At 40.5% G+C, this 24,226-nt stretch overlaps 1 protein-coding gene across 1 annotated transcript in view; it reads right to left on the bottom strand.

Moving 5' to 3' along the window:
- The window catches only part of MDN1 (midasin AAA ATPase 1), a 173,180-nt gene that overhangs the window by 5,193 nt on the left and 143,761 nt on the right, over positions 1-24,226 (bottom strand). The window contains exons 81-97 of the mRNA XM_042986808.1: positions 23,510-23,665; positions 22,939-23,108; positions 22,006-22,167; positions 19,492-19,629; positions 15,857-15,995; positions 14,250-14,416; positions 13,545-13,691; positions 12,902-13,046; positions 9,665-9,987; positions 9,013-9,189; positions 7,826-7,927; positions 6,915-7,116; positions 5,647-5,811; positions 4,002-4,165; positions 3,197-3,286; positions 2,172-2,287; positions 1,410-1,584 (exon numbers count right to left, since the gene is read on the bottom strand). Coding sequence (XP_042842742.1) covers positions 1,410-1,584; positions 2,172-2,287; positions 3,197-3,286; positions 4,002-4,165; positions 5,647-5,811; positions 6,915-7,116; positions 7,826-7,927; positions 9,013-9,189; positions 9,665-9,987; positions 12,902-13,046; positions 13,545-13,691; positions 14,250-14,416; positions 15,857-15,995; positions 19,492-19,629; positions 22,006-22,167; positions 22,939-23,108; positions 23,510-23,665 — 2,738 coding nt within the window. The remainder of the gene's footprint in view (positions 1-1,409; positions 1,585-2,171; positions 2,288-3,196; positions 3,287-4,001; positions 4,166-5,646; positions 5,812-6,914; positions 7,117-7,825; positions 7,928-9,012; positions 9,190-9,664; positions 9,988-12,901; positions 13,047-13,544; positions 13,692-14,249; positions 14,417-15,856; positions 15,996-19,491; positions 19,630-22,005; positions 22,168-22,938; positions 23,109-23,509; positions 23,666-24,226) is intronic.

Raw genomic sequence — 24,226 nt, forward strand, 5'->3', positions numbered from 1 at the left:
TCCATAAAATTTTCAGAATTTTTCCCTTTTAGGGGGGTGAGGGAACTACATAAAAAGTAATCTCAGGCAAAAAATTTTAAAAACCAGTTTATTTTATTAACCCATAAATAAATGACAGCCTGGTCTTAGAATTTAAATTTCATTAAAAAGATGATGCTACTTAGAGCAACTAACATCTACTGAATACATACCAAGTGCTAGGCATTAAACACAGTACATACTTCATTTAGTTTTCACAACTCTGGAGGAGGTAGATACTGTTACATTCCTCATTGTTCAGAAGATGAAACTGACATGTTAAGAAGTAAATAAATTGCCAAATATCATATGGCAGTAAGTGAGGAGCTTGGACCTGAACCTAGGTTCAGAGGTGACATTTTTTTTTACAGCAGAGCACAAGTATGGATTTAGGTTGCTCGTTGGTTCATACTGGGTAATAGCATCGCTGCAAAAAACATCACTCTTCCAGGTGCCTGGATGGCTCAGTTGGTTAAGTGACTGACTCTTGATATCGGCTCAGGTTATGATCTCACAGTGGTAAGACTGAGTCCACTGTCAGCATGGAAACTGATTGGGATTCTCTCTCTCTCTCCCTCTTTATCTGCACCTCCTGTGCTTGTGCTCTCTCTCTCTCTCTCTCAAAATAAATATATAAACTTTAAAACAAAAACACATCACTCTTCTGTGTCCATAATGATGGTATCATAAGTAATTAATTCTATTCAGGCTCTTAAGCTTTGTGAATACTATTAGAGCACTAACTAATTTCAGACTTAAAGGGATGTACACGAAACACCTTTTAAAAATCAATGATATTCAAATATGTTGTACAAGGCCTTAAAAAACAGTTTACCAGTACAGTGTGTTTTGTGGAAAATAAATACTGTCAGTTACTCTTCTACAGCTAGACAGGAGCACAGCAAGGCTAAAAAACAATTTCGGGATGCCTGGGTGATTCAGTTGGTTAAGCATCTGACTCTTGATTTTGGCTCAGGTCATGATCTCACTGTTGGTGAAATCAACCCCCATGTTGGGCTCTGCTGACAGCGGGCAGCCTGCCTGGGATTCTCTCTCTCTTTCTCTCTGCCCCTGCCCCACTCGAGCTCTTTCTCTCTCTCAAAATAAATAAATGTTAAAAAAAAATTTTTTTAAGGTCTCGAACAGTAAGGGACATCCTTATTTGAGGATGGGACATCCTCAAGGGACATCCAATTATTTGAGACATCCTAAAACTGCCCTTTTGAACTCGTTTTAAAATTTTAGGTCCTCTCAAACATAGTAGCACATTCTCAGAACAGTAATGGTATTTCAAAGTGCTTTTTGCCAGATTATATTTAAAACTTTTAGGTGGCCACAGAGCATGGCTTGGCATTAATTTCTCATTAAATTTAGCTCCCGTGTTTCCTTACCTGTTTGGTATGGTTGTCTACCATGCTAGAAGAGTCATCAATGGCCAAACAAATCTGATACTGGCGTTTACTGGGCTTGGTCCTTCGAAGCCAAATCTTGTCTTTCCGAAATTGACTAGCGATGTATGGAATGACCTTCCGCATGTTCAGCCGCTTCCCGGTTCGATAGTCTCCTCTATTAAATTTACCCAAATGGGGCAATGATTAGTTAACAATTGCTCATCCTCCAAAAATTTTTTTAAAGAATAAGATCACATTATAATACCTTTTAACCAGTAACCTGACACACTCAAATGTCATCATCAACTGAGAAAGGAGGGCAGCCAGAAAAACTGGTCATATATGTGACAATAATCAGGCCCTTCCACGAAAGCTGCAACAAGTTTTAAAAAATTGGAAAAAGAATGTTTGCACTGATTAAGTCTTTGACTCTTTTCTAATCTGAAACTATGAGTTTGGATAAACCTTTGCGAAGATCTAGGTGAGTAACACATGCAGCAAGCCCACACACCCACCCAAAGGCTCCACCAACCAATTTTCTCATCAGAGGCTAATGAATCAAAGGAACTGCACTCGTACCAAACTTCGCAGACACTTCAGTTTTTAGAGAGAACATGAAAAAAGGTATGGAATAACATCCACACAGCATAAATGGCAACCTAGAAGCCAGTACTTTAACTGGTTAGGGGCTGAGCTCAATAGAAAAGGTGACACAGCCATCTTTTCAGGGCACAGTGGGTGTGCTTAGTGGAGAAGACTTACTTCAGCTTGGCGGCCTGGGTAGGCTCTAATATGAGACGAAGCTGTTCACACAAGTGTTGGGAAAGAGGCGCAGTTACGGCCAGGTAACTCTGCCACATCTGCACTGCAGCCTTCTCCTGTGACAACGACATAGAAGTGACTCTTACAACGTCAGAGCCAGCCAAGTCATTTACAGCAAGAAGACACTTGAAACAGAGTAGCAGAAAATGACCCACGTGAACTCTTGTCAACAGAAGCCAACTCGGCAGGCTGCCATCCAGTCCACATCCTAAAAATGTCTCATCTTCTACCAAAACCACAACTCACAGTTCCGAATGAGAAAGGGTGAAACAACAAGGCAGAAAATATTGGATTGCATGACCAAATCAACAACTAATTCTCATCACCTACAAAGAGGATAAACTGCACATTCTGTATGGGTGGGGAGCTGTGAGTGGGTACTTTTGGTGCCAGCAGATCTAGCCACTTAATCGTGGGCTCTCAGGGTCAAGTTTCAAAAGCAAAAATGATGAGTGCCAATCTCAACAGTGTGCTTCTTTCCCAGACACAAAGCTCCAAGTATGACAGAGCCCTCATACAGTGTGTAGTAGGAATGATGATTATAGGCACAAAATACAAACATGGATAATACAGTAAATTCAGGATGCAAACTCATTAAAAATGAAGCTTCTGTTTAAGCTATGCTGCCACATTAAGTCAGCCAGCAATATTCCAGGTGGCCTACTGTGAGGATGACACATTTTGCCTCATTTCACAACCAATGTCATATCTGTTATAACTCATAGAGCTAGCAAGAGAAATTAAAGGAAATAAACACATCAGCTTTTCTGTGGTTTAATTAAACTACATGTCTAGTGGCAAAGTAGGCAGAAAGCACTGGAAAGACTTAGGCTTCAGACTGTAATTACAGTCTTCATATACTCAGTCCCTTTTACAAAGGTAATTGGTGCTAAGAACCTGTTAAGCTTGCTGTAACTTAAAAAAAAAGAAAATCAAGTTATCTTATGAAAAGACTGGTGACTTACTTCTTCTGGGTTTCCAGATTCGTGTGGATGCCATGTTTCCAGCTGCCTCTCCAGCTCCTGTCTTAGCTCACTGACATCTTTTAAAATGGGCTAAGAAGAAAAAGCCACAGATAAGAGGCAGCCTAGATTGAAATCACCAACTCATTATATCACTGGCTGCCTTCTTCCCAGTAGTATGAACTACAAATACATGCCCCTGAGACACAAAGCGTAAGCAAATTTGATGGCACAATAAGATGCCAGACAACTACTCTTCTATTTCCCTTTGTGTAGAGACAAGATAAAGGAAGTTTTACCATTTAGGAGAAATCTATCCAGCAAAATAAAAACAAAAACTCCACAAAATTATCAATATCAAAATGTTCTCTGAATAATCTAGACTGCTATTAAGTCAAACGATTCGGGAAAACAACTCAGTTAAATCTGCTTTTCCTAAATGCAGGCATTAAGCCAAATATTCTTGCTACTTCGTCAGCATGAACTGAATTGTTACGTACAGCTCCTCACATAAGGATGCTGAACATGGGAAGAGCAGATCTAGATCTGCGAGCCTGAGGCTGGAGAACCAGACACACCATCACAGCCAGGTTGGGGCACCCACTCTGACCCTGGGATCAACTGCCGGAACGGTGTGATCTGTTTAGAGAAGTGGTCATACCAACTGTTTTCCTAAACGCTTTGACAAGGATGAGATGCCCCCAAATAACCAGATATTCCATGAAGTTCTAAAGACAAAAATTTTAAACCAGTTTATAATTACATTTTGTTAACTTATCATAGCAATAATTTGTGAAAATTTTAGCACCTGGAAAACTGTGTCCACAAGGAACTGATGGGCTGTGTGAATGGTCGAATCTTGGCTTCTCTCTGGTTTCATATCCTCTGTCTCCCCATGGGATATGTCGGTCCTGGGATCTTGGTCTTCTTCTGTTCTAACAGTGTGGGTCTCCATGTCCACCTCATCATAGCCTATTTGCATACAAGGACACTGTTTTACTTACTCTGATATTACACACAGATTGAGTCTCCGAGATTGCCTGCCGATCTTAACGATTACTCACACTTCACTCCTTCACTCCCCAGCACGTTTCCCCATACAAGTTCTACATGTTCTTTCTCTTTGGGATATTCACTGCCAATTCTTACTCCCCTGACCTTCTCTCCTCCCCACCGTGAGGTCGAAGGCGGCTCTTCTGGGAGGGAGGGGAATAGGGGAGACTGCACTGTGTAGTGTGTGACTCTTTAAAATACGTGCACGTAAAACTTTGATGAAAATAAAAACTAGGGATGCCTGGGTGGCTGAGTCTGTTAGGCATCCAACTCTTGATTTCGGCTTAGGTTGTGATCTCATGGTTTATGGGATCCAGCCTCCCGCTGGGCTCTGCATTGAGCGTTGAGCCTGCTTGGGATTCTCTCTCTCCCTCTCTGCCCCTCTCCCCAACCTGCATGCACATGCTCTCTCAAATTAAAAAAAATAAATAGGGGTGCCTGGGTGGCTCAGTCAGTTGAGCATCCTACTTCAGCTCAGGTCATGATCTCGGAGTCAGTGAGTTCGAGCCCCACATCGGGGCTCAGAGCCTGGAGCCTGCTTCAGATTCTATGTCTCCCTCTCTCTCTCTGCTCCTCCCCCACTCACACTCTTTCTCTCTCAAAGACAAAAAAATGTTAAAAAGATAAATAAAATAAAATTAAATAAATAAATCCTAGTTCCATTTTACAGATGAGGAAACTGAGGCAAAGAAAATATGGATAATATGCCTCAGCCTATAATGTGAGTAAGAGGCAAAGTCTGGATTTTGAGTTTTCATCAGAGCTATGCCATTCCCACTGTCATATAATGACACAGTCAATGCTTCTAAAACCTCTGAAAGGACAGGAAGCAGGGGAAAAAAGCCTTTTCAATTTGCAAGTTCTTTTGAATGTGTGTTTATTCCACTGCTGATAAAGTTATTTTTTAATGTGTTAAATGCATATCTTTATTTTTTAAATAAATTATCCAGTAATAACACTCGGTCAACTATGAAATGGAACTATATGCAAGAAGTTTGGTTACTTTTACACATGCATTTTCCCCATTCTACTTCTCTAAATATTTTACTGCATTTTATGCTAAAATTGAGTATTTTCATATAATTGAAAACATCTAATAATCAAAAGTGTCTTCCTGTCATAACTGAAGTAAGTGTCCTATTTTTTTTCTTCTACATATTTAAAGAAGAGTGATGGCATTTGCCTAGAACTCAGGCTTTTGAGGTCTCCTGCAGGACAGTGTCTCCAACGTCACTCCTCCACCTTCTGACTCCTAGGTGAGATAGAGTGGAATTTTCATAGGCAAATGAACACCTACGCTATGGGTCAGGATGTAGATAGAACCACCAGATCAGATGGTACCACATGAAAGTGACTACTGTAAGCGAACGTAGGAGGGATGTGTTCACCATAGGACCCACCGGGGCTCACTGTGGTCCCTGACTTGATCTCCTCTGGCTTCAGCTGCTCTGTGTCTGCTGCTTGGAGCTCTTCCTCCTCTGTGTCCATGAAAGTGTCCTCCATCTCCTCCTCCTGACCCCTGCTGGAATCTTTTGCAGACTGTTGCTGCTCCTTGCTGGCCACATCTGCCAATAAAGCATACAAACACATAGAACATGTGTGGGTGTGGTTTCTCACTTTTCACTTCTGAGATCTTACTAATGCTGTTCTCCTGCTGACCAACTATATGACATGAACACAATGCTTGGCTTGTCTGTGATGCCCTACTGACCTTTTGATGTAACTGCCTATTCTCTACCACAAAAGTAAGATGCTTAGCTAGGTTTTTACTGCTATTACAAGAGACCGAACCAGAATAAACAGGGAGGACACATGACTCAGAGCAGCTAATGGAATTATCCTCCTTTACCAACTTATGAGTGGAGATACTGTAATGAGTAAGAGTGTAACACAGGACACAGAAAGACCAACGCTGAAGACAAGCACTGTGATCTTGGACAAATTCTTAAATTTGTCTGGCCTCAGTGTGCTCATCTATAAAATGGAAATATCGTAGATCTTAAGATTATTGTAAAAATTCCATGATGATGCAGCAAAGGCTCAGTACAGTGTTTGGTACAAAGTAAGAGCTCAATTCATGGTAGCAAATTATTATTACTGCTTTTTTTTTCTAAAAAGTGAAGACAGAAATAAGGTAATTCATGATAGAGCAATCATTTCTGAAACTGTGCTCAAAGATAAATATTATCTACATGAGTTTATATACTAGGAATGAAATATTAAGAAGTCACCAAGAGAACTAAAAAAGGAGACTGACTAATGACTGACCACTCCCTTCTTATGTGGAGTTTTTTTTTCCTTTTCACTTATAAGAAAAACACATTTCTAGTTCACAGCTCCTGCCATTGCAGGAAGTGACCTCACTGTGACTATGAAGAAATGTCCATGTCTCAGAAACCCAGAGATACGCACTAGGTTTGGATGCGGGCAGCTGTTATCAAGGATATATAAAAGACTTACACTAGACCCCGAAACCTACACTTGTCTACAGATACCTTTATACCAAAAACAAACCGTATTCCCACATAATTCGAACTAGAGAGAAAACATTTTAAAAAGCCATTTCCCATCCCTAAGATGGGTTTGTTCATCTGCTGGGCACACAGTCATACAGCATAAACTCTCAGAGAGCTCAGTGAACAAAGGAGAAGCCTTCCCTGAACCATACCATACGTCTGTGCATCATAAGGGTCACTGCCTTGTTTAATGTGCTCAAATGCATCTGCGTCCTCCACCTGGGCGTGGGGCTGGGCTGGCCCCTGCTCAGTGTGGCTCTCCATATCCACAGTCCTCAGCCGCTTATGCACTCGCTCATTGTGATCACCCATGGAGCGTTCATTGTCAGCCTGTCCAGGTTTCCTCTTGAAACTCTGTGGGAAATATGAGGAAATTCATTAGAGGTTTGTCTGTAATGGCCAAAAAACTAATGTCTATCCACAGGGGGCTGGTTAACTAAATTACGTACAGCCATACAAAAATGGAATTCAACGAGGCAGTTAAGAAGAATGGTCATGTATCTATACACAAATTCAGGATAACCTCTATGATATACTTTGTATCTGAAATATGTTACATATGCAAAAATATCTTTAAAATAAAACTGGTAGCACCAATTTACTCTTGGGTGACTTGAAAACAGGAATAAGATGGAAGCTTTTTAGGGGATTGTTTTTATATATGAATTTCATAAATCATGTACATGAATTATACCATGTTTTAAAAAACCTAATTTTTAAAACACAGAAGAGTAATGATGGTGGAAAAAAGACTGGCTAGTCCTAGGCAACAGCACCCAACAACTGGCCCTTGGCTGCATAACAGGAATAAGGAGGAGTGTGTGTGTGTGTGTGTGTGTGTGTGTGTGTGTGTGTGTGTGTGTATACATGCACCCACATGGGGAAGAAGCCCCAGGTTCCAATGGGAAAGCCCCACGGTCCTGATCTGCTTGCTGAGGCTATCATCAGGTTTGGTAAGACGGCAAAGCCTGGGAACGTGGCTTTTTTTAAAAAAACCACTACACTTAGCACATCCTTTCCAGATGCAGCCTTCACCTAAGTTTCGCTGAAGAGTGATAGAGACCTGTGTGTCCTTCCTGGTCTGTTTCTGGGAAGCCAATCGAGCAATGAAGTTGGATTGGTGGCCTTCTGCCTGGTTTGCATCTGCAGCTCCACTCCCGTGCTCCTGTGAAATCCAAGCCATGAGAGAGTGAGGGTGGAAGATGCTATACAAACACCTGCTTACTGGGCTGTAGTTCGCATAGCTTCTCTGTTATTCTCCTCTCAAGAGTCACATGATATACCTGCCTCCCTGGTCCGGAGCTGAGCCATGACTAAGGCCTGGCCTGTGGGCAAAAACAGGAGCAACTATATCCAGATATGTTACCCTCTTGAGTGACTTCGCTATGTAAGGCTGATTAGTTCCTTGTTTCCAGGATTGTAATGGCTTACTCTGAAGGCAGGACAGACCTCGACTAGAAACCAGACTCTGCCATCAACCAGCTGTATACCCTTGAGATTGTCATTTCACTTTACTGCAGCTTAACTCAAATATAAAATGGAGAACGTCGTAAGAACACTAACCAGCTATCTTACAGGACTACTGTGAGGACCTGAAGTAATGAAAATGCTTAGCATCACCTAATGGGTGCTCAATAAACATGGTGGAGGGGGGCACAAGAAGTATAAACAGGTGTTATTACTGGTGAGAGAACTGGGCTCAATGAGGCTTAAGGAGCTGTTGAGAGTCACCAGAGCAGGTCCTCTGTCAGTGCTCTTTCCACAGCATGCCAGTCACCTGCACTGTGGCCATACACAGGACATCACTCTGGCTCAAGAAATAAAGAAGTGCTTTTGCTTTTTAAGTTACAACTTTTAGAGCCTGGTGAACAGCAAGGAAAAAGGAAACACTATTTGAGGCATATTACTATATGAAGTCTAAATGCAACCTTTCTTTCCTTGGGAGCTTTCTAAAAATTAACATGAACCTGTTCTCCCACAAAGAACTATGAGTTTAATAGCTTTTTCTCATTAAGCACAATACTTAAATACAGTGTAGCAAATATTCTAGGGTTTGTTCTGAGAGGCATATAAAATCAGGTATCCGATCATTTCCCAAAGAATGAGAGATGATCTTTTAGATGTCAACAACAAAACAAAATCACACATAATCCAACTACAGCTAAATGGGTCGTGATTTCACACAGGGAACAGAGACGACCCCCCCCCCCCCAATAGAGGCAGCTGGCAGAAGCAGTAAGGGCCTATCACCTCCTTTCCCTGCTCCTTTTCGGGCGCGGCCCCAGCCAGCTCCATAGCCTGTGCACTCTGCACACTCTCCACCCGGGTCTGCCCGCAGGAATCGTGTTCTTCCCTTTCCGTGGCCTCTGGCACCTGCTCCTCTGTGTCAGAGTTTTCCCCGCTCCCTTCTTCTTCTTCTTCCTGCTTCTGCAGGGTAAGCAAACACCACATTAAAATGCACTGGGGGAAGAATATGAGGTAGGGGACCACTACAACTGGCAGGTGCCCCACTGCTCACCATGGGGAGACTGCAGGGAGGGTAATGGCCAGAAAGGGTCTTAAACAGAAACTTAAAGCTGCTCAGCAGCGCCACCTGGTGATAGAGAAGTATCCTAAAAGATTCTGATGGGAATAAGGTAAACTCTCCCCCACACTATTATTTTTTTATTTTAAGTTTATTTATTTATTTTGAGAAAGAGGGCAAGTGGGGAAGGGACAGAGAGACAAAGAGAATCCCAAGCAGGCTCTGCACCACCAGCACAGAGCCCAATGTGGCGCTTGAACTCATGAACTGCGAGATCATGACCTGAGCTGAAGTTGGACACTTAACCAACTGAGCCAACCGGGCGCCCCTTCCTCACTATTACTTTTAACATGAGACAAGCCAAAGACCTTACAATACCTGGGGCTGGAGACCTTGGTCAACAGGAACGCCATTGTCTGCACTTTCCTCATTGGCTTCCTTGTCCTTGTCCTCCAGAGACTGACGCTCATCGTCTGAGTTTTCTTCAGGATGTTCAGCAGTGTCTTTATCTTGGTCATCAGCTCCTGTATCCATCTCTTCTTCTCCCTCACCCTTATCATCTTCACTGGGGCCTTCTTCAGGTTCAGGTTGACCCTGACCTTCACTGTGGTCAGCCTCGGTCTGTTCCTTTATTTCCTCAGCTTCATGACCTGCTTCTTCAGTATCCATTGGCTTTTCTTTAATTTCCAAAGGATTATCTTCTGGATACATAACAACAAAAAGAAAGAACACCAAATTTAACATGATTTAACATGGGATGGAGTTAACACAAGTGTTTATTAGTCTCAAGCCAGGAACTGGCAAACTATGTCCTAAGAGCCAAATCTGGCCAACATATTTCTGTAAATAAAGTTTTACTGGAATACGGCCATATCTATTTCCTTATGTGTTTACTCCACCCATTCTGTATTGTCTATGGCTGCTTTCACACTACTACAACAGCAGAGTAGAGTTTTTGCAACCCCTGTCTCAGTTTATGGCCTGTAAAATCTGATATATTTATTACCTGACTCTACAGAAAAAGTTTAGTCCACACCTGCTCTAAACCACACTTAATATTTTACATACAGTTGTTTGGATGGTGCATTCCATTAACAAACTCTAAGTAATCCACTAAAAAATCCTGAGAGCTGCCACAATAGGGACATTTTTAGACCAAAAATAGGAAATGACATTATCCTTGGGAATAACTGGTAGACATCCTTCTTTATCATAAATAGAAAGTACAACATACATTCAATGGAAACAATCTTATTTGGAAAAGTTTTATTAAGAGAACATTCCTATACTTTGGACACTTCAGAATCACAGTCACTTTGTTAGCAAATAATTCTTTAATTTTCTTAATTTCATGCTGGCTTACTTGTTGAATTTAAGGATGAAGTCAGATTCCAAAATTATATGGTAATGAAATGACCTCTGAAGCAACAACTTAGTGCTTAAAAAGTCAGCTAGAATTTAATGTAAGAAGTTTGGCCTTTATAGATTTTGGGAGATTTTCTTTTCCTTCTATAATAAAGTTATATGAAAATGAAGAAAAAAAGAAGTAAGCTAGAGATTCAAAGAGTGAAGACTTGTTCTTAGCATGAGGAAAGCCTCTATCAAATCTTCAACCAAATGATTCTGGTTAAATAGTTCACTAATTTGTTGTTTTTTAATTACTAAATACTTTAAACATGGAAAATGCATTTTAAAATCTTAAGAGCCAGGGCACCTGGGTGGCTCAGTTGGTTGGGTGTCTGACTCCGGCTCAGGTCATGATCTCACATTTCGTGGGTTTGAGCCCCGCATCAGGTTCTTTGCTGACAGCTCAGAGCCTGGAGCCTGTTTTGGACTCTGTGTCTCCCTCTCTCTCTCTGCCGCACCCCCAACTCATGCTATCTGTGTGTCTCTCTCTCAAAAATAAATATTATAAAATAAGCAAAACCAAATAAAATAAAAAGACCCATATACTCACCTACTAGATTTAATAGATGTGAATTTTGCCATTTATGTACCAAACTTCTGTCACTTTAAAAAAAAATTTTTTTTTTTTAATGTTTACTTAGTTTTGAGAGAGAGAGAGACAGAGAATAAGCAGGGAAGGGGCAGAGAGAGAGAAAGAGACAGAATCTGAAGTGGGCTCCAGGCTCCAAGCTGACAGCACAGAGCCTGATGCGGTGCTCAAACTCACAAAGTGAGAGATCATGACCTGAGCCGAAGTCAGACACCCAACCAACTGAGCCACCCATGCGCCCCTTCTGCCACTTGTTTTTAAGAAACAAATGATTCTGGGTACAACTATCTAGATTCTGGAGGCCTTTGCTCTTCCTAACCTGAAGTCACCATAACCTGAAGTTGTGTTTTATTCTGTTTTCCTACATTTGATGTACCCATTAATAATAATATAGTGGGCCGCCTGAGTGGCTTGGTCGGTTAAGCGTCCAACTTCGGCTCATGTCATGATGATCTCACGGTCCGTGAGTTCGAGCCCCGCGTCGGGCTGACTGCTCAGAGCCTGGAGCCTGTTTCGGATTCTGTGTCTCCCTCTCTCTCTGCCCTTCCCCTGTTCACGCCCTGTCTCTCTCTGTCTCAAAAATAAGTAAAAACGTTAAAAAAAAAAATTAAAAAAAAATATATAGTATTGTATTAAGTTTTTACATAAATGATACCTCTTATTCTTTTGTAACTTGCTAATTTGGTTCTAATAAGGTGTGGGGTTTTTTTGTTTTGTTTTGTGTTTTTGTGAGAGAGAGCATGGATGAACACGGACAGGGGCAGAGGGAGAGAGAGAATCTTAAGCAGGCTCCACACTCAGCATGGAACACAAGCGGGGCTTGATCCGACAACCCTGGGATCATGACCTGAGCTGAAATGAAGTCAGATGCTCAACCAACTGAGCCACCCAGGTGCCCGCCCCCCCCCCCCCCACAATATGGTGTTTAAAAAAAATTTTAATGGGTTTTCTAAATAGGTAACTGATTCATTATGAAGCATAGTAAGGCTAGCTCATATTTTTGTCTGGATATCCACCATGATTGGGGACCTTCTGTTACGGGGCACTATATAATGCTTCCAATATGAGACAGCTCTCCCTAGGGAAGTCACTCAAACTGAACAATGGGCGACAGACAGATTATTGTCAAGTGCCATGTGATTTCTTTTGATTATTCAATTTCATACCCCAGTAAAATGACTTCATATTCCAAACTAAACACACAACATAAGCACAGCAATCATTAACTGAAACAATCATTTCCCTAAGAAAGCTGTAACAAGGCTCTGTAAGAGGCCTGGATATACCCAGACTGCAGTGTTCATATCACCCCATAAGGCAGGCCATCAGGAGACAGCTGTGGGGAAATGAAGCACCACCCGGATTCTACAGTACTAGAACACAGGACAGGAGGGTAAATTAATGACAAACACCAGGTAGTTTACTTTCATTCTTCTCAGATTAAGCTTTAAGTCTAGTCAGGTGAGAAAGATTATAGAAAAAAAGCAAACAATTTTCTCAAATTGGAATTGGGCTGACCAGACACGATTTATGACTTGGCCATAATATGGCCTGAAGAAATAGGTTATTGCTCATTTTCAGTGAGTTGAACTGGTCTCTTTAGGTTTTGAAAGACACACCTCCTTCTTCCTGGTCTGTGTCCTCACTACCATTCTTGTCTTCACTATCCAGGTTCAAGTCATCTGGAAGGTCCAAGGCCTCAGGTTCTGGCAGCTCTTCCTGATTGCCATGGTAAGGATCCACCTCATTCTCATCATATTCCCTCTTTGACAATGGAGAGAACAGGAAAAAATTAATTTTTTTTTAAAAAGTAGCATTTGCAAATAATTAGCTCTAAGCACTTATGCTAAGAGAATACAAGATCTCTTCCCTAAAATTTCTCCCACATGTTAGAATTTTACTGATGTTTCTAGAATTTTCATCTTGGATTTTCAAACCTCACTTACTGTGCAGGTTCTTCACTGATAAGAGGTACTGTGTTACTTAATTTCAAGAGGAAACGGAAATTTATGAGAAGATATATAGAAAAGAATCACAGAACTTAGCTTCCAAACTCCAGCATGAGCCCAAACAGAATCAAGACCTCATTAGTAACCAATAGTTAGATATTTTATGTCCTGTTGAGAGACTTTGTAACATGTTCTTTTACAAGCCAATGGGAAAATGATGAATAGGAAAAAAAAAAAAAAATGTCTTGAGACTCCCAGGAGCTGTGAGCCCTGACCTTGAATCAGGAGCAGACTGGTTTCAAATCCTCATTACCTCATCTATTTGTTCATTAATTTTGTCTTGGCCTTGTCTATCATCAGCAACTTCTGCTTCTTCCTTTTCTTCCTTATCTCGGTTTTTATCTCTGTTTGACTTCCCAGCATCCAAGTTGTCGTCTTTGGCAACAAGTCCACAATCTTCCTAAATATCAGAGGCAGAAAAAACAAAATCATTACTCTCAATCTAAGAAACCGCTTTCACGTAAGTTGATTCTATCTAAACTAGCTCTTAGACATGTACAATCTCTGTCTGTTGAGCCTATCCTCTGGAAATATCCAGCTGACAGGGTGTCCTCCATGACCTGGAAAGAACATTCTGGCTTCATCCAGATGGTAGCAGTATTAGCAGGCGTGTGAACAGTGGGGTGGGTCACACTGTGCTGCTGCAGTGTCACACCCAGCCCTGATTTCTCCTAAGCAGAGAGCTGGGGAGGTTCAGTGGCCAACAGCAGAATCAGAGCATTTGCACAGTCTCCTTAATTTTCCTCCTCCATTACACATGGAATGGCCCAGGTCAGACCATTCTTTTAGCTCTGAGTTCAATTAAGTAAGACAGAAAAAAAAAAGAAGAAAAAAAAGAAGGATGGAAGAAAGAAAAAAAGGCAGAAAAGGAAGAGCAGTAAATGACAGGGAGTGGTAGCTTGTTGGAAGAAGGTCTCTCAAACTGGGGATTACAGGGTGGGGAGAATCTTTTAATTACCTCATCCATTCCTGGTCCTGTTTCTTCAGTTTTACTGTCTTCTTCTTCCTCATCATCGTCATCACCCCAAAGCCTCTCATCAAGTTTGTCAGCTTCCTCACCATTCAGATCGCCCATCTGTTTATCCAGGTCTCCGCCCTCACTGTCTGATTTCCCATCATCCTCTTCTGTAAGGGAAAGCACTGAGGTTAGGCAAATCCCCTAACTGACTGGGCCATGTGCAGAAGAGGCATGGACCCACCACCTGGCAAGTGCCCCACCTGAGATTTACTGCTTGCATTTACAGAACACTGTACACACAGATGCCTTTAGATCTCCTGAAGCAGTCCTACTGTGTTTTGCAAACTATTTGAAGGAAAAAAAAAGTCTGTAATGTGTGATATTAATAAACAGAAGGGTGATGGAACAGCTGTCAGGATGTCTACTTCTGGTGCTGGGGGGTGGGGAGGATATTCATCATTATGAGACTCAGCAACTTTACTGGGCTTTGGTTTCTTGTCTGTGAAATGATGTCCAAGGTTCCTCCCCATCTCGAACATACTCTACACTTCTATTTTGACCGTCTTTTAAAATCACACATCTAACTCAATCATAATTTTTCGCAATTGTTTTTGCTCAGTCTACTGTGACAAAGGTTATATTCTTAAGCTGCTTAGGCAAGCATATGCTTTTCTACTCTAAGGTCAATTTTCATTTCTGCAAGATCTTCACTTAGAAGAAGACACAATTATCTCAAATTAAGCTCTGGAGAGAAATTTAGGGGTAAGAACTGAATTATGGTATAAACACAACAGATGACAATGTGCTATAAGAAATCATATTCTCAAGCAAATTGTAATGACAGGGGAACGTTTATATGTTAAATGAAAAAAGCTGACTATAGAACTATTTATGGTGTGTGTATAGGTATCTATTTTACAAATGTAGATATAGATATTTTACTCTTGAACTTTTGTTCCAAATCATCTGTCACAAATCTCTACTATTTTTATAATTTTTAAAAAGATTTTTTAAGAAACTACCCTGAACAATTTACTTTTTTTTTAATATAAGTTTTTTTTAAGGAGGCATTTTTTTTTTTAAATTTTTTAATGTTTATTTAATTTTGAGAGACAGAGCGTGAGCATCGGAGGGGCAGAGAGAGGAGACACAGAATCTGAAGCAGGCTCCAGGCTCTGAGCTGTCAGCACAGAGCCTGATGTGGGGCTCGAACTCACAAACTGCGAGATCATGACCTGAGCCGAAGTTGGCTCAACCAACTGAGCCACCCAGGCTCCCCTGAACAATTTACTTTTAAGCCAAGCTCTGTTAGGGACATCTCTCCTTGTTCCTTCAAGGTTCCCTGAAGGGGAAGTCACTGCACATAGTGCATGAGGCAGCCAAAATACCAGTCAATGTCTCAGTTTGCTCAGAAGAATCTCCAGAATGGACTACAGACTTCTGCCTCCATGGAGACAGTGATGAAACATGCATATAGGTGATGTTTTCATCTGCAGTTATGCAGAGTAATAAACTTGCTAAAAAAGATAATAGGCTTCTTATTGGGAAAATGTAATTTCCTAGATAAAGTATTTTTTAAAAACAAGAATGAAGTGACAATCTCAAACCTTTTTCAAGTTCCCCATCATGCATTTTCCCATCAAAGTCTTCTGACATCTCAATGGCATTATCCTCGCCCTTAATGTCTGGTTTTGAGTCGGGATCCTCTTTATCCTTTTCTTGGCCTTTCTGAAGTGTATCTTCTGCCTATATCAAAAAGTATTATAGAAAACATAAACATTGTAACTTTTCTAATGTTTATTTAGCTCTAAATAAAACAGAAATACCTAAATGCCAACATTAATGGTATAAAGTTATCTCTAGGGAGAGAAAAAAAGAGAACCAACAGAGACAACCACAAACAATTTCTAGTTTGCTTTAATATGTCTATAATTTCCAGTTTTACTGCGCTGTGATTAGAGAATATAGAATTTTGTTGTTCTTTTTCATGTGAATTGTTAAAAAAAATCCAGATTTAACAAGAATATGCAGTCTCAAAAAATATGAATTCTTAAGGATAAAAATTCATTCTTATTGTATTCCCCATATCTCTAATATTTTTATCACTTTAGTCTCTCATAGACAGTAACTCAATGTAATTTTGTCCACTTTCCCTTAAACTATGTATTTCTATATACTCTAGGCGATATTTGGGCCAAAGATTCATGACTGTTCTTTCATTATGGTTGGATTTTTAAAAATGCTTTTTTAAAATACAAAAATAATAAAATCCCATTAAAAGAATTTTAAGCAAAACAGAAAGAGTTAGTTTCCCATGGCACCACCATCCTCCTCCCAAAGAAATCAGCATCAGTGACATTCTGGTGCATCTTTTTAACCATGAATACACCAATAAGCATTTAGTAATATAGGCAATCTGTAGCAATATCTGCCTCCCAATATCTTTTTAAACAAAAATGGATCATTGCTTCACAAGCTGGCATTCTACTTTTCTTTTTTAACTCAAAAATGTCTCTTAGATAATATTTCTATGCTGATACATACAAATCTACCTCATTCTAACTTATAATGCTATTCTGAATGGATGGTAACATAATTTAAATAATTCCCTCTGATAAGTATTTGGATTCTTTTATAATTTTCACCATTATAAATAATAGTATAGTGAACATACTTGAGTAAAAAACATTAACATTTCTATCAGGAAACATGGAATTCCTAGGTCAAAGAATACACACAATTCAAAATCTATGAGATACTGCCAAATTGTTCTGATAGCTTTTATCTCAATATTTTTCACATTGGATTGCACTTTTCTATTTTCTTTTTTTTTTTTTTTTGGCTTTAATATTTTCCTATGAGAAAAGTACTTTTGACAAAGTTAAATTTGATAAATAGAGTAAAGGCAAATAAAAAAGAAATATATTATGCATTAAAAGAGCTTGGGGCGCCTGGGTGGCTCAGTCGGTTAAGCGTCCGACTTCAGCTCGGGTCACGATCTCGCGGTCCGTGAGTTCGAGCCCCGCGTCGGGCTCTGGGCTGATGGCTCAGGGCCTGGAGCCTGCTTCCGATTCTGTGTCTCCCTCTCTCTCTGCCCCTCCCCTGTTCATGCTCTGTCTCTCTCTGTCTCGAAAATAAATAAAACGTTAAAAAAAAAATTAAAAAATTAAAAAAATAAAAAAAAGAGCTCTACCACACTTTTGGCTTTTTTTTTCCACTTTTCCCTTCTAAGGATGAGAGTAAGTTTGAATTGGTTTGGTCCTTTATTTCTAAGTTATAACCACACCTTAAATAAAAATTTATGGTCTGCTTTAGACTTAGAATATAGGCGCTAAAAAGAAATTCCATTATCTCTTATTCTTCAAGTCACAGTTGATAAATCTAAATGACTAATAATAATAATACGTAAAAAAAAAAAAAAAAATCACTCCCAAATGAGACATGCATTTAAAAAAGCCAACAGGGGTGTCTGGGTGGCTCAGGCCGTTGGGCATCTGACTCTTGATTTCAGATCTCACAGTTCATGGGATCGAGCTCCACATTGGGCTTTGCACTGAAAACGCAGAGCCTGCTTGGAGTTCTCTCCCTCTCTCTGTCCTTCCCCTGCTCACACTCGCTCAACACACACACACACACACACACCCTTTTTTTGTTACCCAAGTGCCCCTTGGTTTTATTTTTAATTTTTTTTCTAGTAAAACATTTTTATTTTTTAATTTTTAATTTTTTAATATAATTTATTGTCAAGTTAGCTAACATACAGCATATACAGTGTGCTCTTGGTTTTGGGGATAGATTCTCATGATGCATTGCTTACATACAACACCCAGTGCTCATCCCCACAAGTGCCCTTCTCAATGTCCATCACCCATTTTTCCCTCTTCCCTGCACCACTCCCTCTTCCACCCTCAGTTTGTTCTCTGTATTTAAGAGTCTCTTACAGTTTACCTCACTCTCTGTTTGAAATTATTCTCCCCCTTCCGTTCCCCCATGGTCTTCTGTTAAGTTTCTTGAGTTCCACATATGAGTGAAAACATATGGTATCTGTCTTTCTCTGACTTATTTCACTTAGCATAATACCCTCCATTCCCATCCATGTTGTTGCAAATGGCAGGATTTCATTCTTTCTCATTGCCAAGTAGTATTCCATTGTATATATAAACCTCATCTTCTTTATCCATTCATCAGTTGATGGACATTTAGGCTCTTTCCATAATTCGGCTATTGTTGAAATTGCTGCTATAAACATTGGGATACAAGTGCCCCTATGAATCGGCACTCGTTTGTCCTTTGGATAAATCTTAGCCCAAGCCATCTATTTCAAAAACATTCTTCATTCCAACCAAAAGAGGATATAGATTAAATTTTTTCAATGGGTCTTAAAGACATACAATAAAACCTATTAAGAGTAAACAATGGCATTATTACTTAATGCAGTGGTCACTTAAAATAGCCACGGTTTTTATCTTTAAATGAACCACTACCAAAAACACTTCAGAAAATCATCAACAAAGACCTCCCCATTTAAAATAAGAGAATTTAATGGGGCGCCTGAGTAACTCAGTTGGTTAAGCATCCGACTTTGGCTCAGGTCATGATCTCGCAGTTCATGGGTTCAAGCCCTGCACTGGGCTCTATGCTAACAGCTCAGAGCCTGCTTCAGATTCTGTGTCTCCCTCTCTCTCTCTGCCCCCCATTCATGCTCTTTTTTCTCTCAAAAATGAATAAACATTAAAAAAAATTAAATAAACACCAAAAGTTTAAATCATTTCCCTTTCTTTTAAAAAAAAATTTTTTTTTAACGTTTATTTATTTTTGAGACAGAGAGAGACAGAGCATGAATGGGGGAGGGACAGAGAGAGAGGGAGACACAGAATCGGAAGCAGGCTCCAGGCTCTGAGCCATCAGCCCAGAGCCCGACGCGAGGCTCAAACTCACAGACCGTGAGATCGTGACCTGAGCTGAAGTCGGACGCTTAACCAACCGAGCCACCCAGGCGCCTCAATCATTTCCCTTTCAAATTATAGCCATAACTAATGACTGAGCTGCAAAGTTCCTTGTTCTCTAGGCTTATTTATACCTGACTCCCTAAAGCTTTAGTATTCTTAGGGTTCCATGGATCACAGATTGAAACCATTACTTAGTAAAAACATTGATGTGTAAAATTTAATATTGAAAACAAAGGGAAATGGGGGTGAGCTTCTGTAAACTGTATGTGTATTTCACACATATGAAAACATACCTGTTCTTCATTTTCAATCTGGTCACTCACATCCTTCATGCCCTCGCCTTCCCCAATTCCACCTCCCTCATAGTCATGGAACTCAGTTGCTCCCTCTCCTGCTGAATCTTCCATGAATTCTTTGGGCAGGCAAAATCCCTTAAAAATAAAAAAGTGAACAGTTAAGTTCAAAAGCAATTAAAACAACAAAACAGAAACAAACAAAAAAAGGATTTCTAGTCCTGATACAAAAAAAAAAATTGTTAGCTTTTTTTAGCTCAATATTTTAAATCTGATGGGAATAGATACAGTAAACTTTTGACATTGTTTTCCTCCTCGATAACAGTTATTATGCAGTTTCAAAGCTTGACATCAGATTTAACATATCAGGTTTTGACTCTGTAGAGGCCTTTTAGTGTGTGGTAATTTTTCATTTGGCAAGACAAAACTCTTAATGAATTATACTTGGACAGCACCTAGGAGCAAGTCATTGAGCAAGGGTAGAGCCTCTCAGTGTCTAAATCCCAAAGGGATTTTGTCATTCTTTATTTACTTCTCAAATTAGTAAGACTAAGAGGAGAAAGAGGGAGACAAGACATGTAACCCTGGAGGTTCAGCAACTTGAAACAGATGCCACAACAGGTTTCATTTTTACTTCAAAAATTGAAGAAAATTTGGTATGGTGCTTCTCAAGTAAAATGTTAGTTTTAATATAAAAAGAATATGCCCCTCCTTCAACTCTTGAGCTAAATCTATCATTCCTGGGGTAGGTGCTACATCTAGCCTCAGCTGTTTTCTGCCAAGGCACCTGGCTGGCACAGTATAGGGACTAGAGTCAAGAACAGGTCAGACACAGAAACACTCATCAAGTGTTAACAAACTGTTTCGTGTTGGAAAATAGTTTGGAAAGAAAAATCAACTGCTAGCATGTGGGACAAAAATGAATAGAAAAACAAGTAGAAGAAAATAGTGGCTCTCTCCCATCCAAGTACTAACCAGGCCCGACCCTGTTTAGCTTCCGAGATCAGATGAGATCGGGAGAGTTCAGGGTGGTACGGCCGTAGACAAAAATAGTGGCTCTCAATCAGGAATTTTATCAGACAAGCTATCAAGTTGTCAATCTGAGGATAGAAATGTATTAAAAAACAAGCTGCCAACTAACAAGGAATTAAGACCCCAAACCTGCAAATACCAATTGTGACTCAGTTACAAAGAAACAGCTTTCCATGGATTAAGTGTTATAATTATGACATAGATCTATTATCTTAGCACTGAGTCTAACCTACTTTCAATTTCCCTCAGGACTACTCAGAAAGGATATGAATACAATGTGGATACTTAAAAACGTAAAGGAAAGGCAAACTCACTATCAGGACATGTATTCTTAGAAAGCTGACTGAGGGGGACCTGGGTGACTTAGTCAGTTAAGGGTCCAACTTCGGCTCAGATCATGATCTTGTGGTGAGTTCAAGCCCCACGTCGGGCTCTGTGTTGACAGCTCACAGCCTGGAACCTGCTTCATATTCTGTGTCTCCCTCTCTCTCTGTCCCTCCCCTGCTCATGCTCTGTCTCTCTCTCTCTCTCTCTCTCTCTCTCTCTCTCTCAAAAATAAATAAACATTTAAAATAGGTTTAGGTACAGGCAGAACATGACTGTACGAGGCGGAGATTCAGAGGTCCTTCTGCAGGGCACATCACTCATAGTAGCTACATCTGGAATAGCGGAAGGGCTCCCAACACTTTGCTTATATTAAAACCCCCACACCCCACTCCAAAACACAGGCCAAAGTCATTCTAAAACCTGTCAGACAAGAGCAACAGCACAAGTGGACAAACAGAACTGACCCAAATCTCAGGGTATGCTCACCATACACTGTCCTACCGCTCTTTTGCATATGGTATATTTTCCAAGGAGTGATGAGATTTGAGACTGGCTCAGTGCCCATCAGACAGAAGGAGCAAATAAGACATTCATTTATTTATTACTCAACAAATACACACATTCGTCCTCTATATACACTGCATGGGCTTGTCTTCCATTTTTAAACCCTTTCTAATATTCCAGTTACCCAGAATTAAGAACTCTTGACTATTTATAAGAAGCCTAAAGTCCATCTTTAGTTTGTAAATTCCTATCTTCAAGTGACTCTTACGAGTATTGTACTTAGATTTGGAGAAAATCTTAGAATACTAAGGAAATCAAAATAAAACAAAGTATATTCAATTGAAGGTAGTTCTCACAAAAATGCTAAGGAGTGTGGGCAGATCTCATTTTACAAACAAGGAAACTAAGGTTAAGGATAGCCTCTGGAGTTTAGGGATTTCATCAGTGGGGGACGTGCAGGTTCCAAGACCTTAGTGGAAACAGGCATAGTGAAAGGGTGCTGGACAAAGCCCTAAAAAATCCACAGGGAGAGCAAATGACCTCCTGCTGTTTGTGAATGTCCTAAATAAAAGCCTGTGAAAGCAAGCACTTAATGGCTACCAAGTATTTGGTACTGGCTGCACCAGGGTGCTTCACATGAACAGTCCTTACCTCCTGGGCGAGCTCTGTAAAGACCTGGGCAAGAACAGACAGCAGCTTTGCAGTGCTACGGTGAGTTGCCAAAGACATGGTCAGGAAGAAGAGGACGAGGTCTGAGTACCTGGAGAGCATGGGCACCAGACGCACCAACAAGCAGCAGGATTGGCTGAAGAACTGCGGGCAAAAGATCACAAGGCCTGCTCACACTATGTAATGGGTGCTGGGTTTTCCCTGTAATAAAAATGTTCTGGAACTAAACAGCAACAGTCATTGCACAATGTTGTGAATGCACTAAATGCCACTGATGGTAAGTTTTATGTATATTTTCTCTCTCACACACACACACGCGCGCCTCTACTATTTCTTCCATCTTCACACAAACCTTCACAAAAGTACGCTTTAAATTCTGTCACTTACAATCCATTTACTTAATAAAGTGTAGTGGTTTTTTTTTTTTGAATAAGATGTTTATAAACGAATTCTATTCAGAATCAAAGTTGGCACTGGAGTCAGTGCTACAGACTTATAATGTCCTACAAAATAAGTTGCTTCTCTGGAATATTATGGAGGTGGCAACCTCCCCCTTTGCTAGCTTGTTGTGAAGGGGAAGGTATTTGCAGAGTGTGGCGATTCATTAGCTGATGGCAGCAACATCCACCATTAACATCAAACACCCAGGAAAATATGTGGTTAGGGTATGAAAGAATCCCAAGATGACAGATACTCTGGGTTGCTAGCATTTTTTTTGCATCTACGCATCTTAAAACTATAACCCTTAGCTAGCAAGCCCTAAGCTTTTCACAGTTTGTCAGTCATGTTTACCTGCATAAAGAAAACAAATTTTGAGTGATTTTTGCCCCCAAAGGCCTGCTTTGGGAGCACCTACATGGAGCAAAGTGAAACCCACTCTGGATGGCAAGAAGCTTCTGAAGCACTGCTGGTTACCGTGTGTTTTGCTGCTGTGCCATCCTCACCGTACGATTTCAGCCTCTCCAACAGCTCAGAGACAGCAGAAATGATTTTCTGCACATGCAGAGTGCTCACGTCGGCCCACAAATCATCCTCTAACAGTTTTGTTAGATGTCCTGATTGCAGTCCCTCCAAGCCTGCTGCCCCTTTCATTCACAGAAGAGGAAGACATGATGAGTAACACAAAATAAACCCTTTTCATCTCCATTCACGCACTCATCATTCCCAATATCTGTCCTTAAGTATTTAGCCACAAAGGGGCGTCTGGGTGGCTCAGTCGGTTGAGAGCCCGACTTTGGCTTGGTCTTGATCTCATGGTTTGTGGATTCGAGCCCTGCATCGGGGTCTGTGCTGACAGCTCAGAGCCTGGAGCCTGCTTCAGATTCTGTGTCTCCCTCTCTCTGCCCCTCCCCACTCGTGCTCTGTCTCTGTCTTTCTCTCAAAAATAAATAAACACAAAAAAAATTTTTTAAAATATTTAGCCAGAAGGATAAATTTAAAAATTAAATCAAGTAGAAAAATAGCTTTTCCTTGATTTCAGACATACCGTCCTCTTCTTGTGGTCTGCTTTGGTCAGTGTTCTCCTCTGTCTTTTTACTGTTTCTTTCTGCTAAGTTCTGGATGGCACAAAGGATGGCCCGGATGGCAGTTTCCACCTGTTCTGAAAAATCTTCCACAAACCCTTCATCTAACATTTGGTTTCCTAGTAAGTAAGAAGGTGTAAAACAAACAAAAAACCCAATCATTTGCTCCAGTGCCTCTAGAAATCATTAACAATCCTCACTTGTTATTTTTACAAAACAGCCACCTGTTAACCACCTACTACGAGTGAGCCACAGTGTCAAACTGTGCTGAATACAAAGATGAATGAGACACAGTCCTTGCTGAGATGAATTACAAGTTTATCATCTTTTATTGAAAGTTCTGCTAGAAGAATGCCAAAAATATGAAAATAGTTAAGATGCTGTATATAACCACCAATTTAGTCCAAATATCAGCCCTCAGCTTTCCAGTCTCAGAAAGAACTGTCTGCTAACAGCGAGTGAGCCCGTGCTGCCTCCCTACATGTGTGCTACAAAGTGACATGATCAACTCAAAGGCAAGGTACTCAAACAAATGAGGCAGAGAGGTGCCTGGGTGGCTCAGATGGTTGACTCCAACTCTGGATTTTGGCTCAGGTCATGATCTCATGGTTCATGAGTTCGAGCCCTACATGGGGCTCTGCACTGACAGTGTGGAGCCTGTTTGGGATTGTCTCTCTCTT

This window comes from Panthera tigris, chromosome B2, assembly GCF_018350195.1.
Source record: "Panthera tigris isolate Pti1 chromosome B2, P.tigris_Pti1_mat1.1, whole genome shotgun sequence".
In the NCBI taxonomy this organism is placed as follows: Eukaryota; Metazoa; Chordata; class Mammalia; order Carnivora; family Felidae; genus Panthera; species Panthera tigris.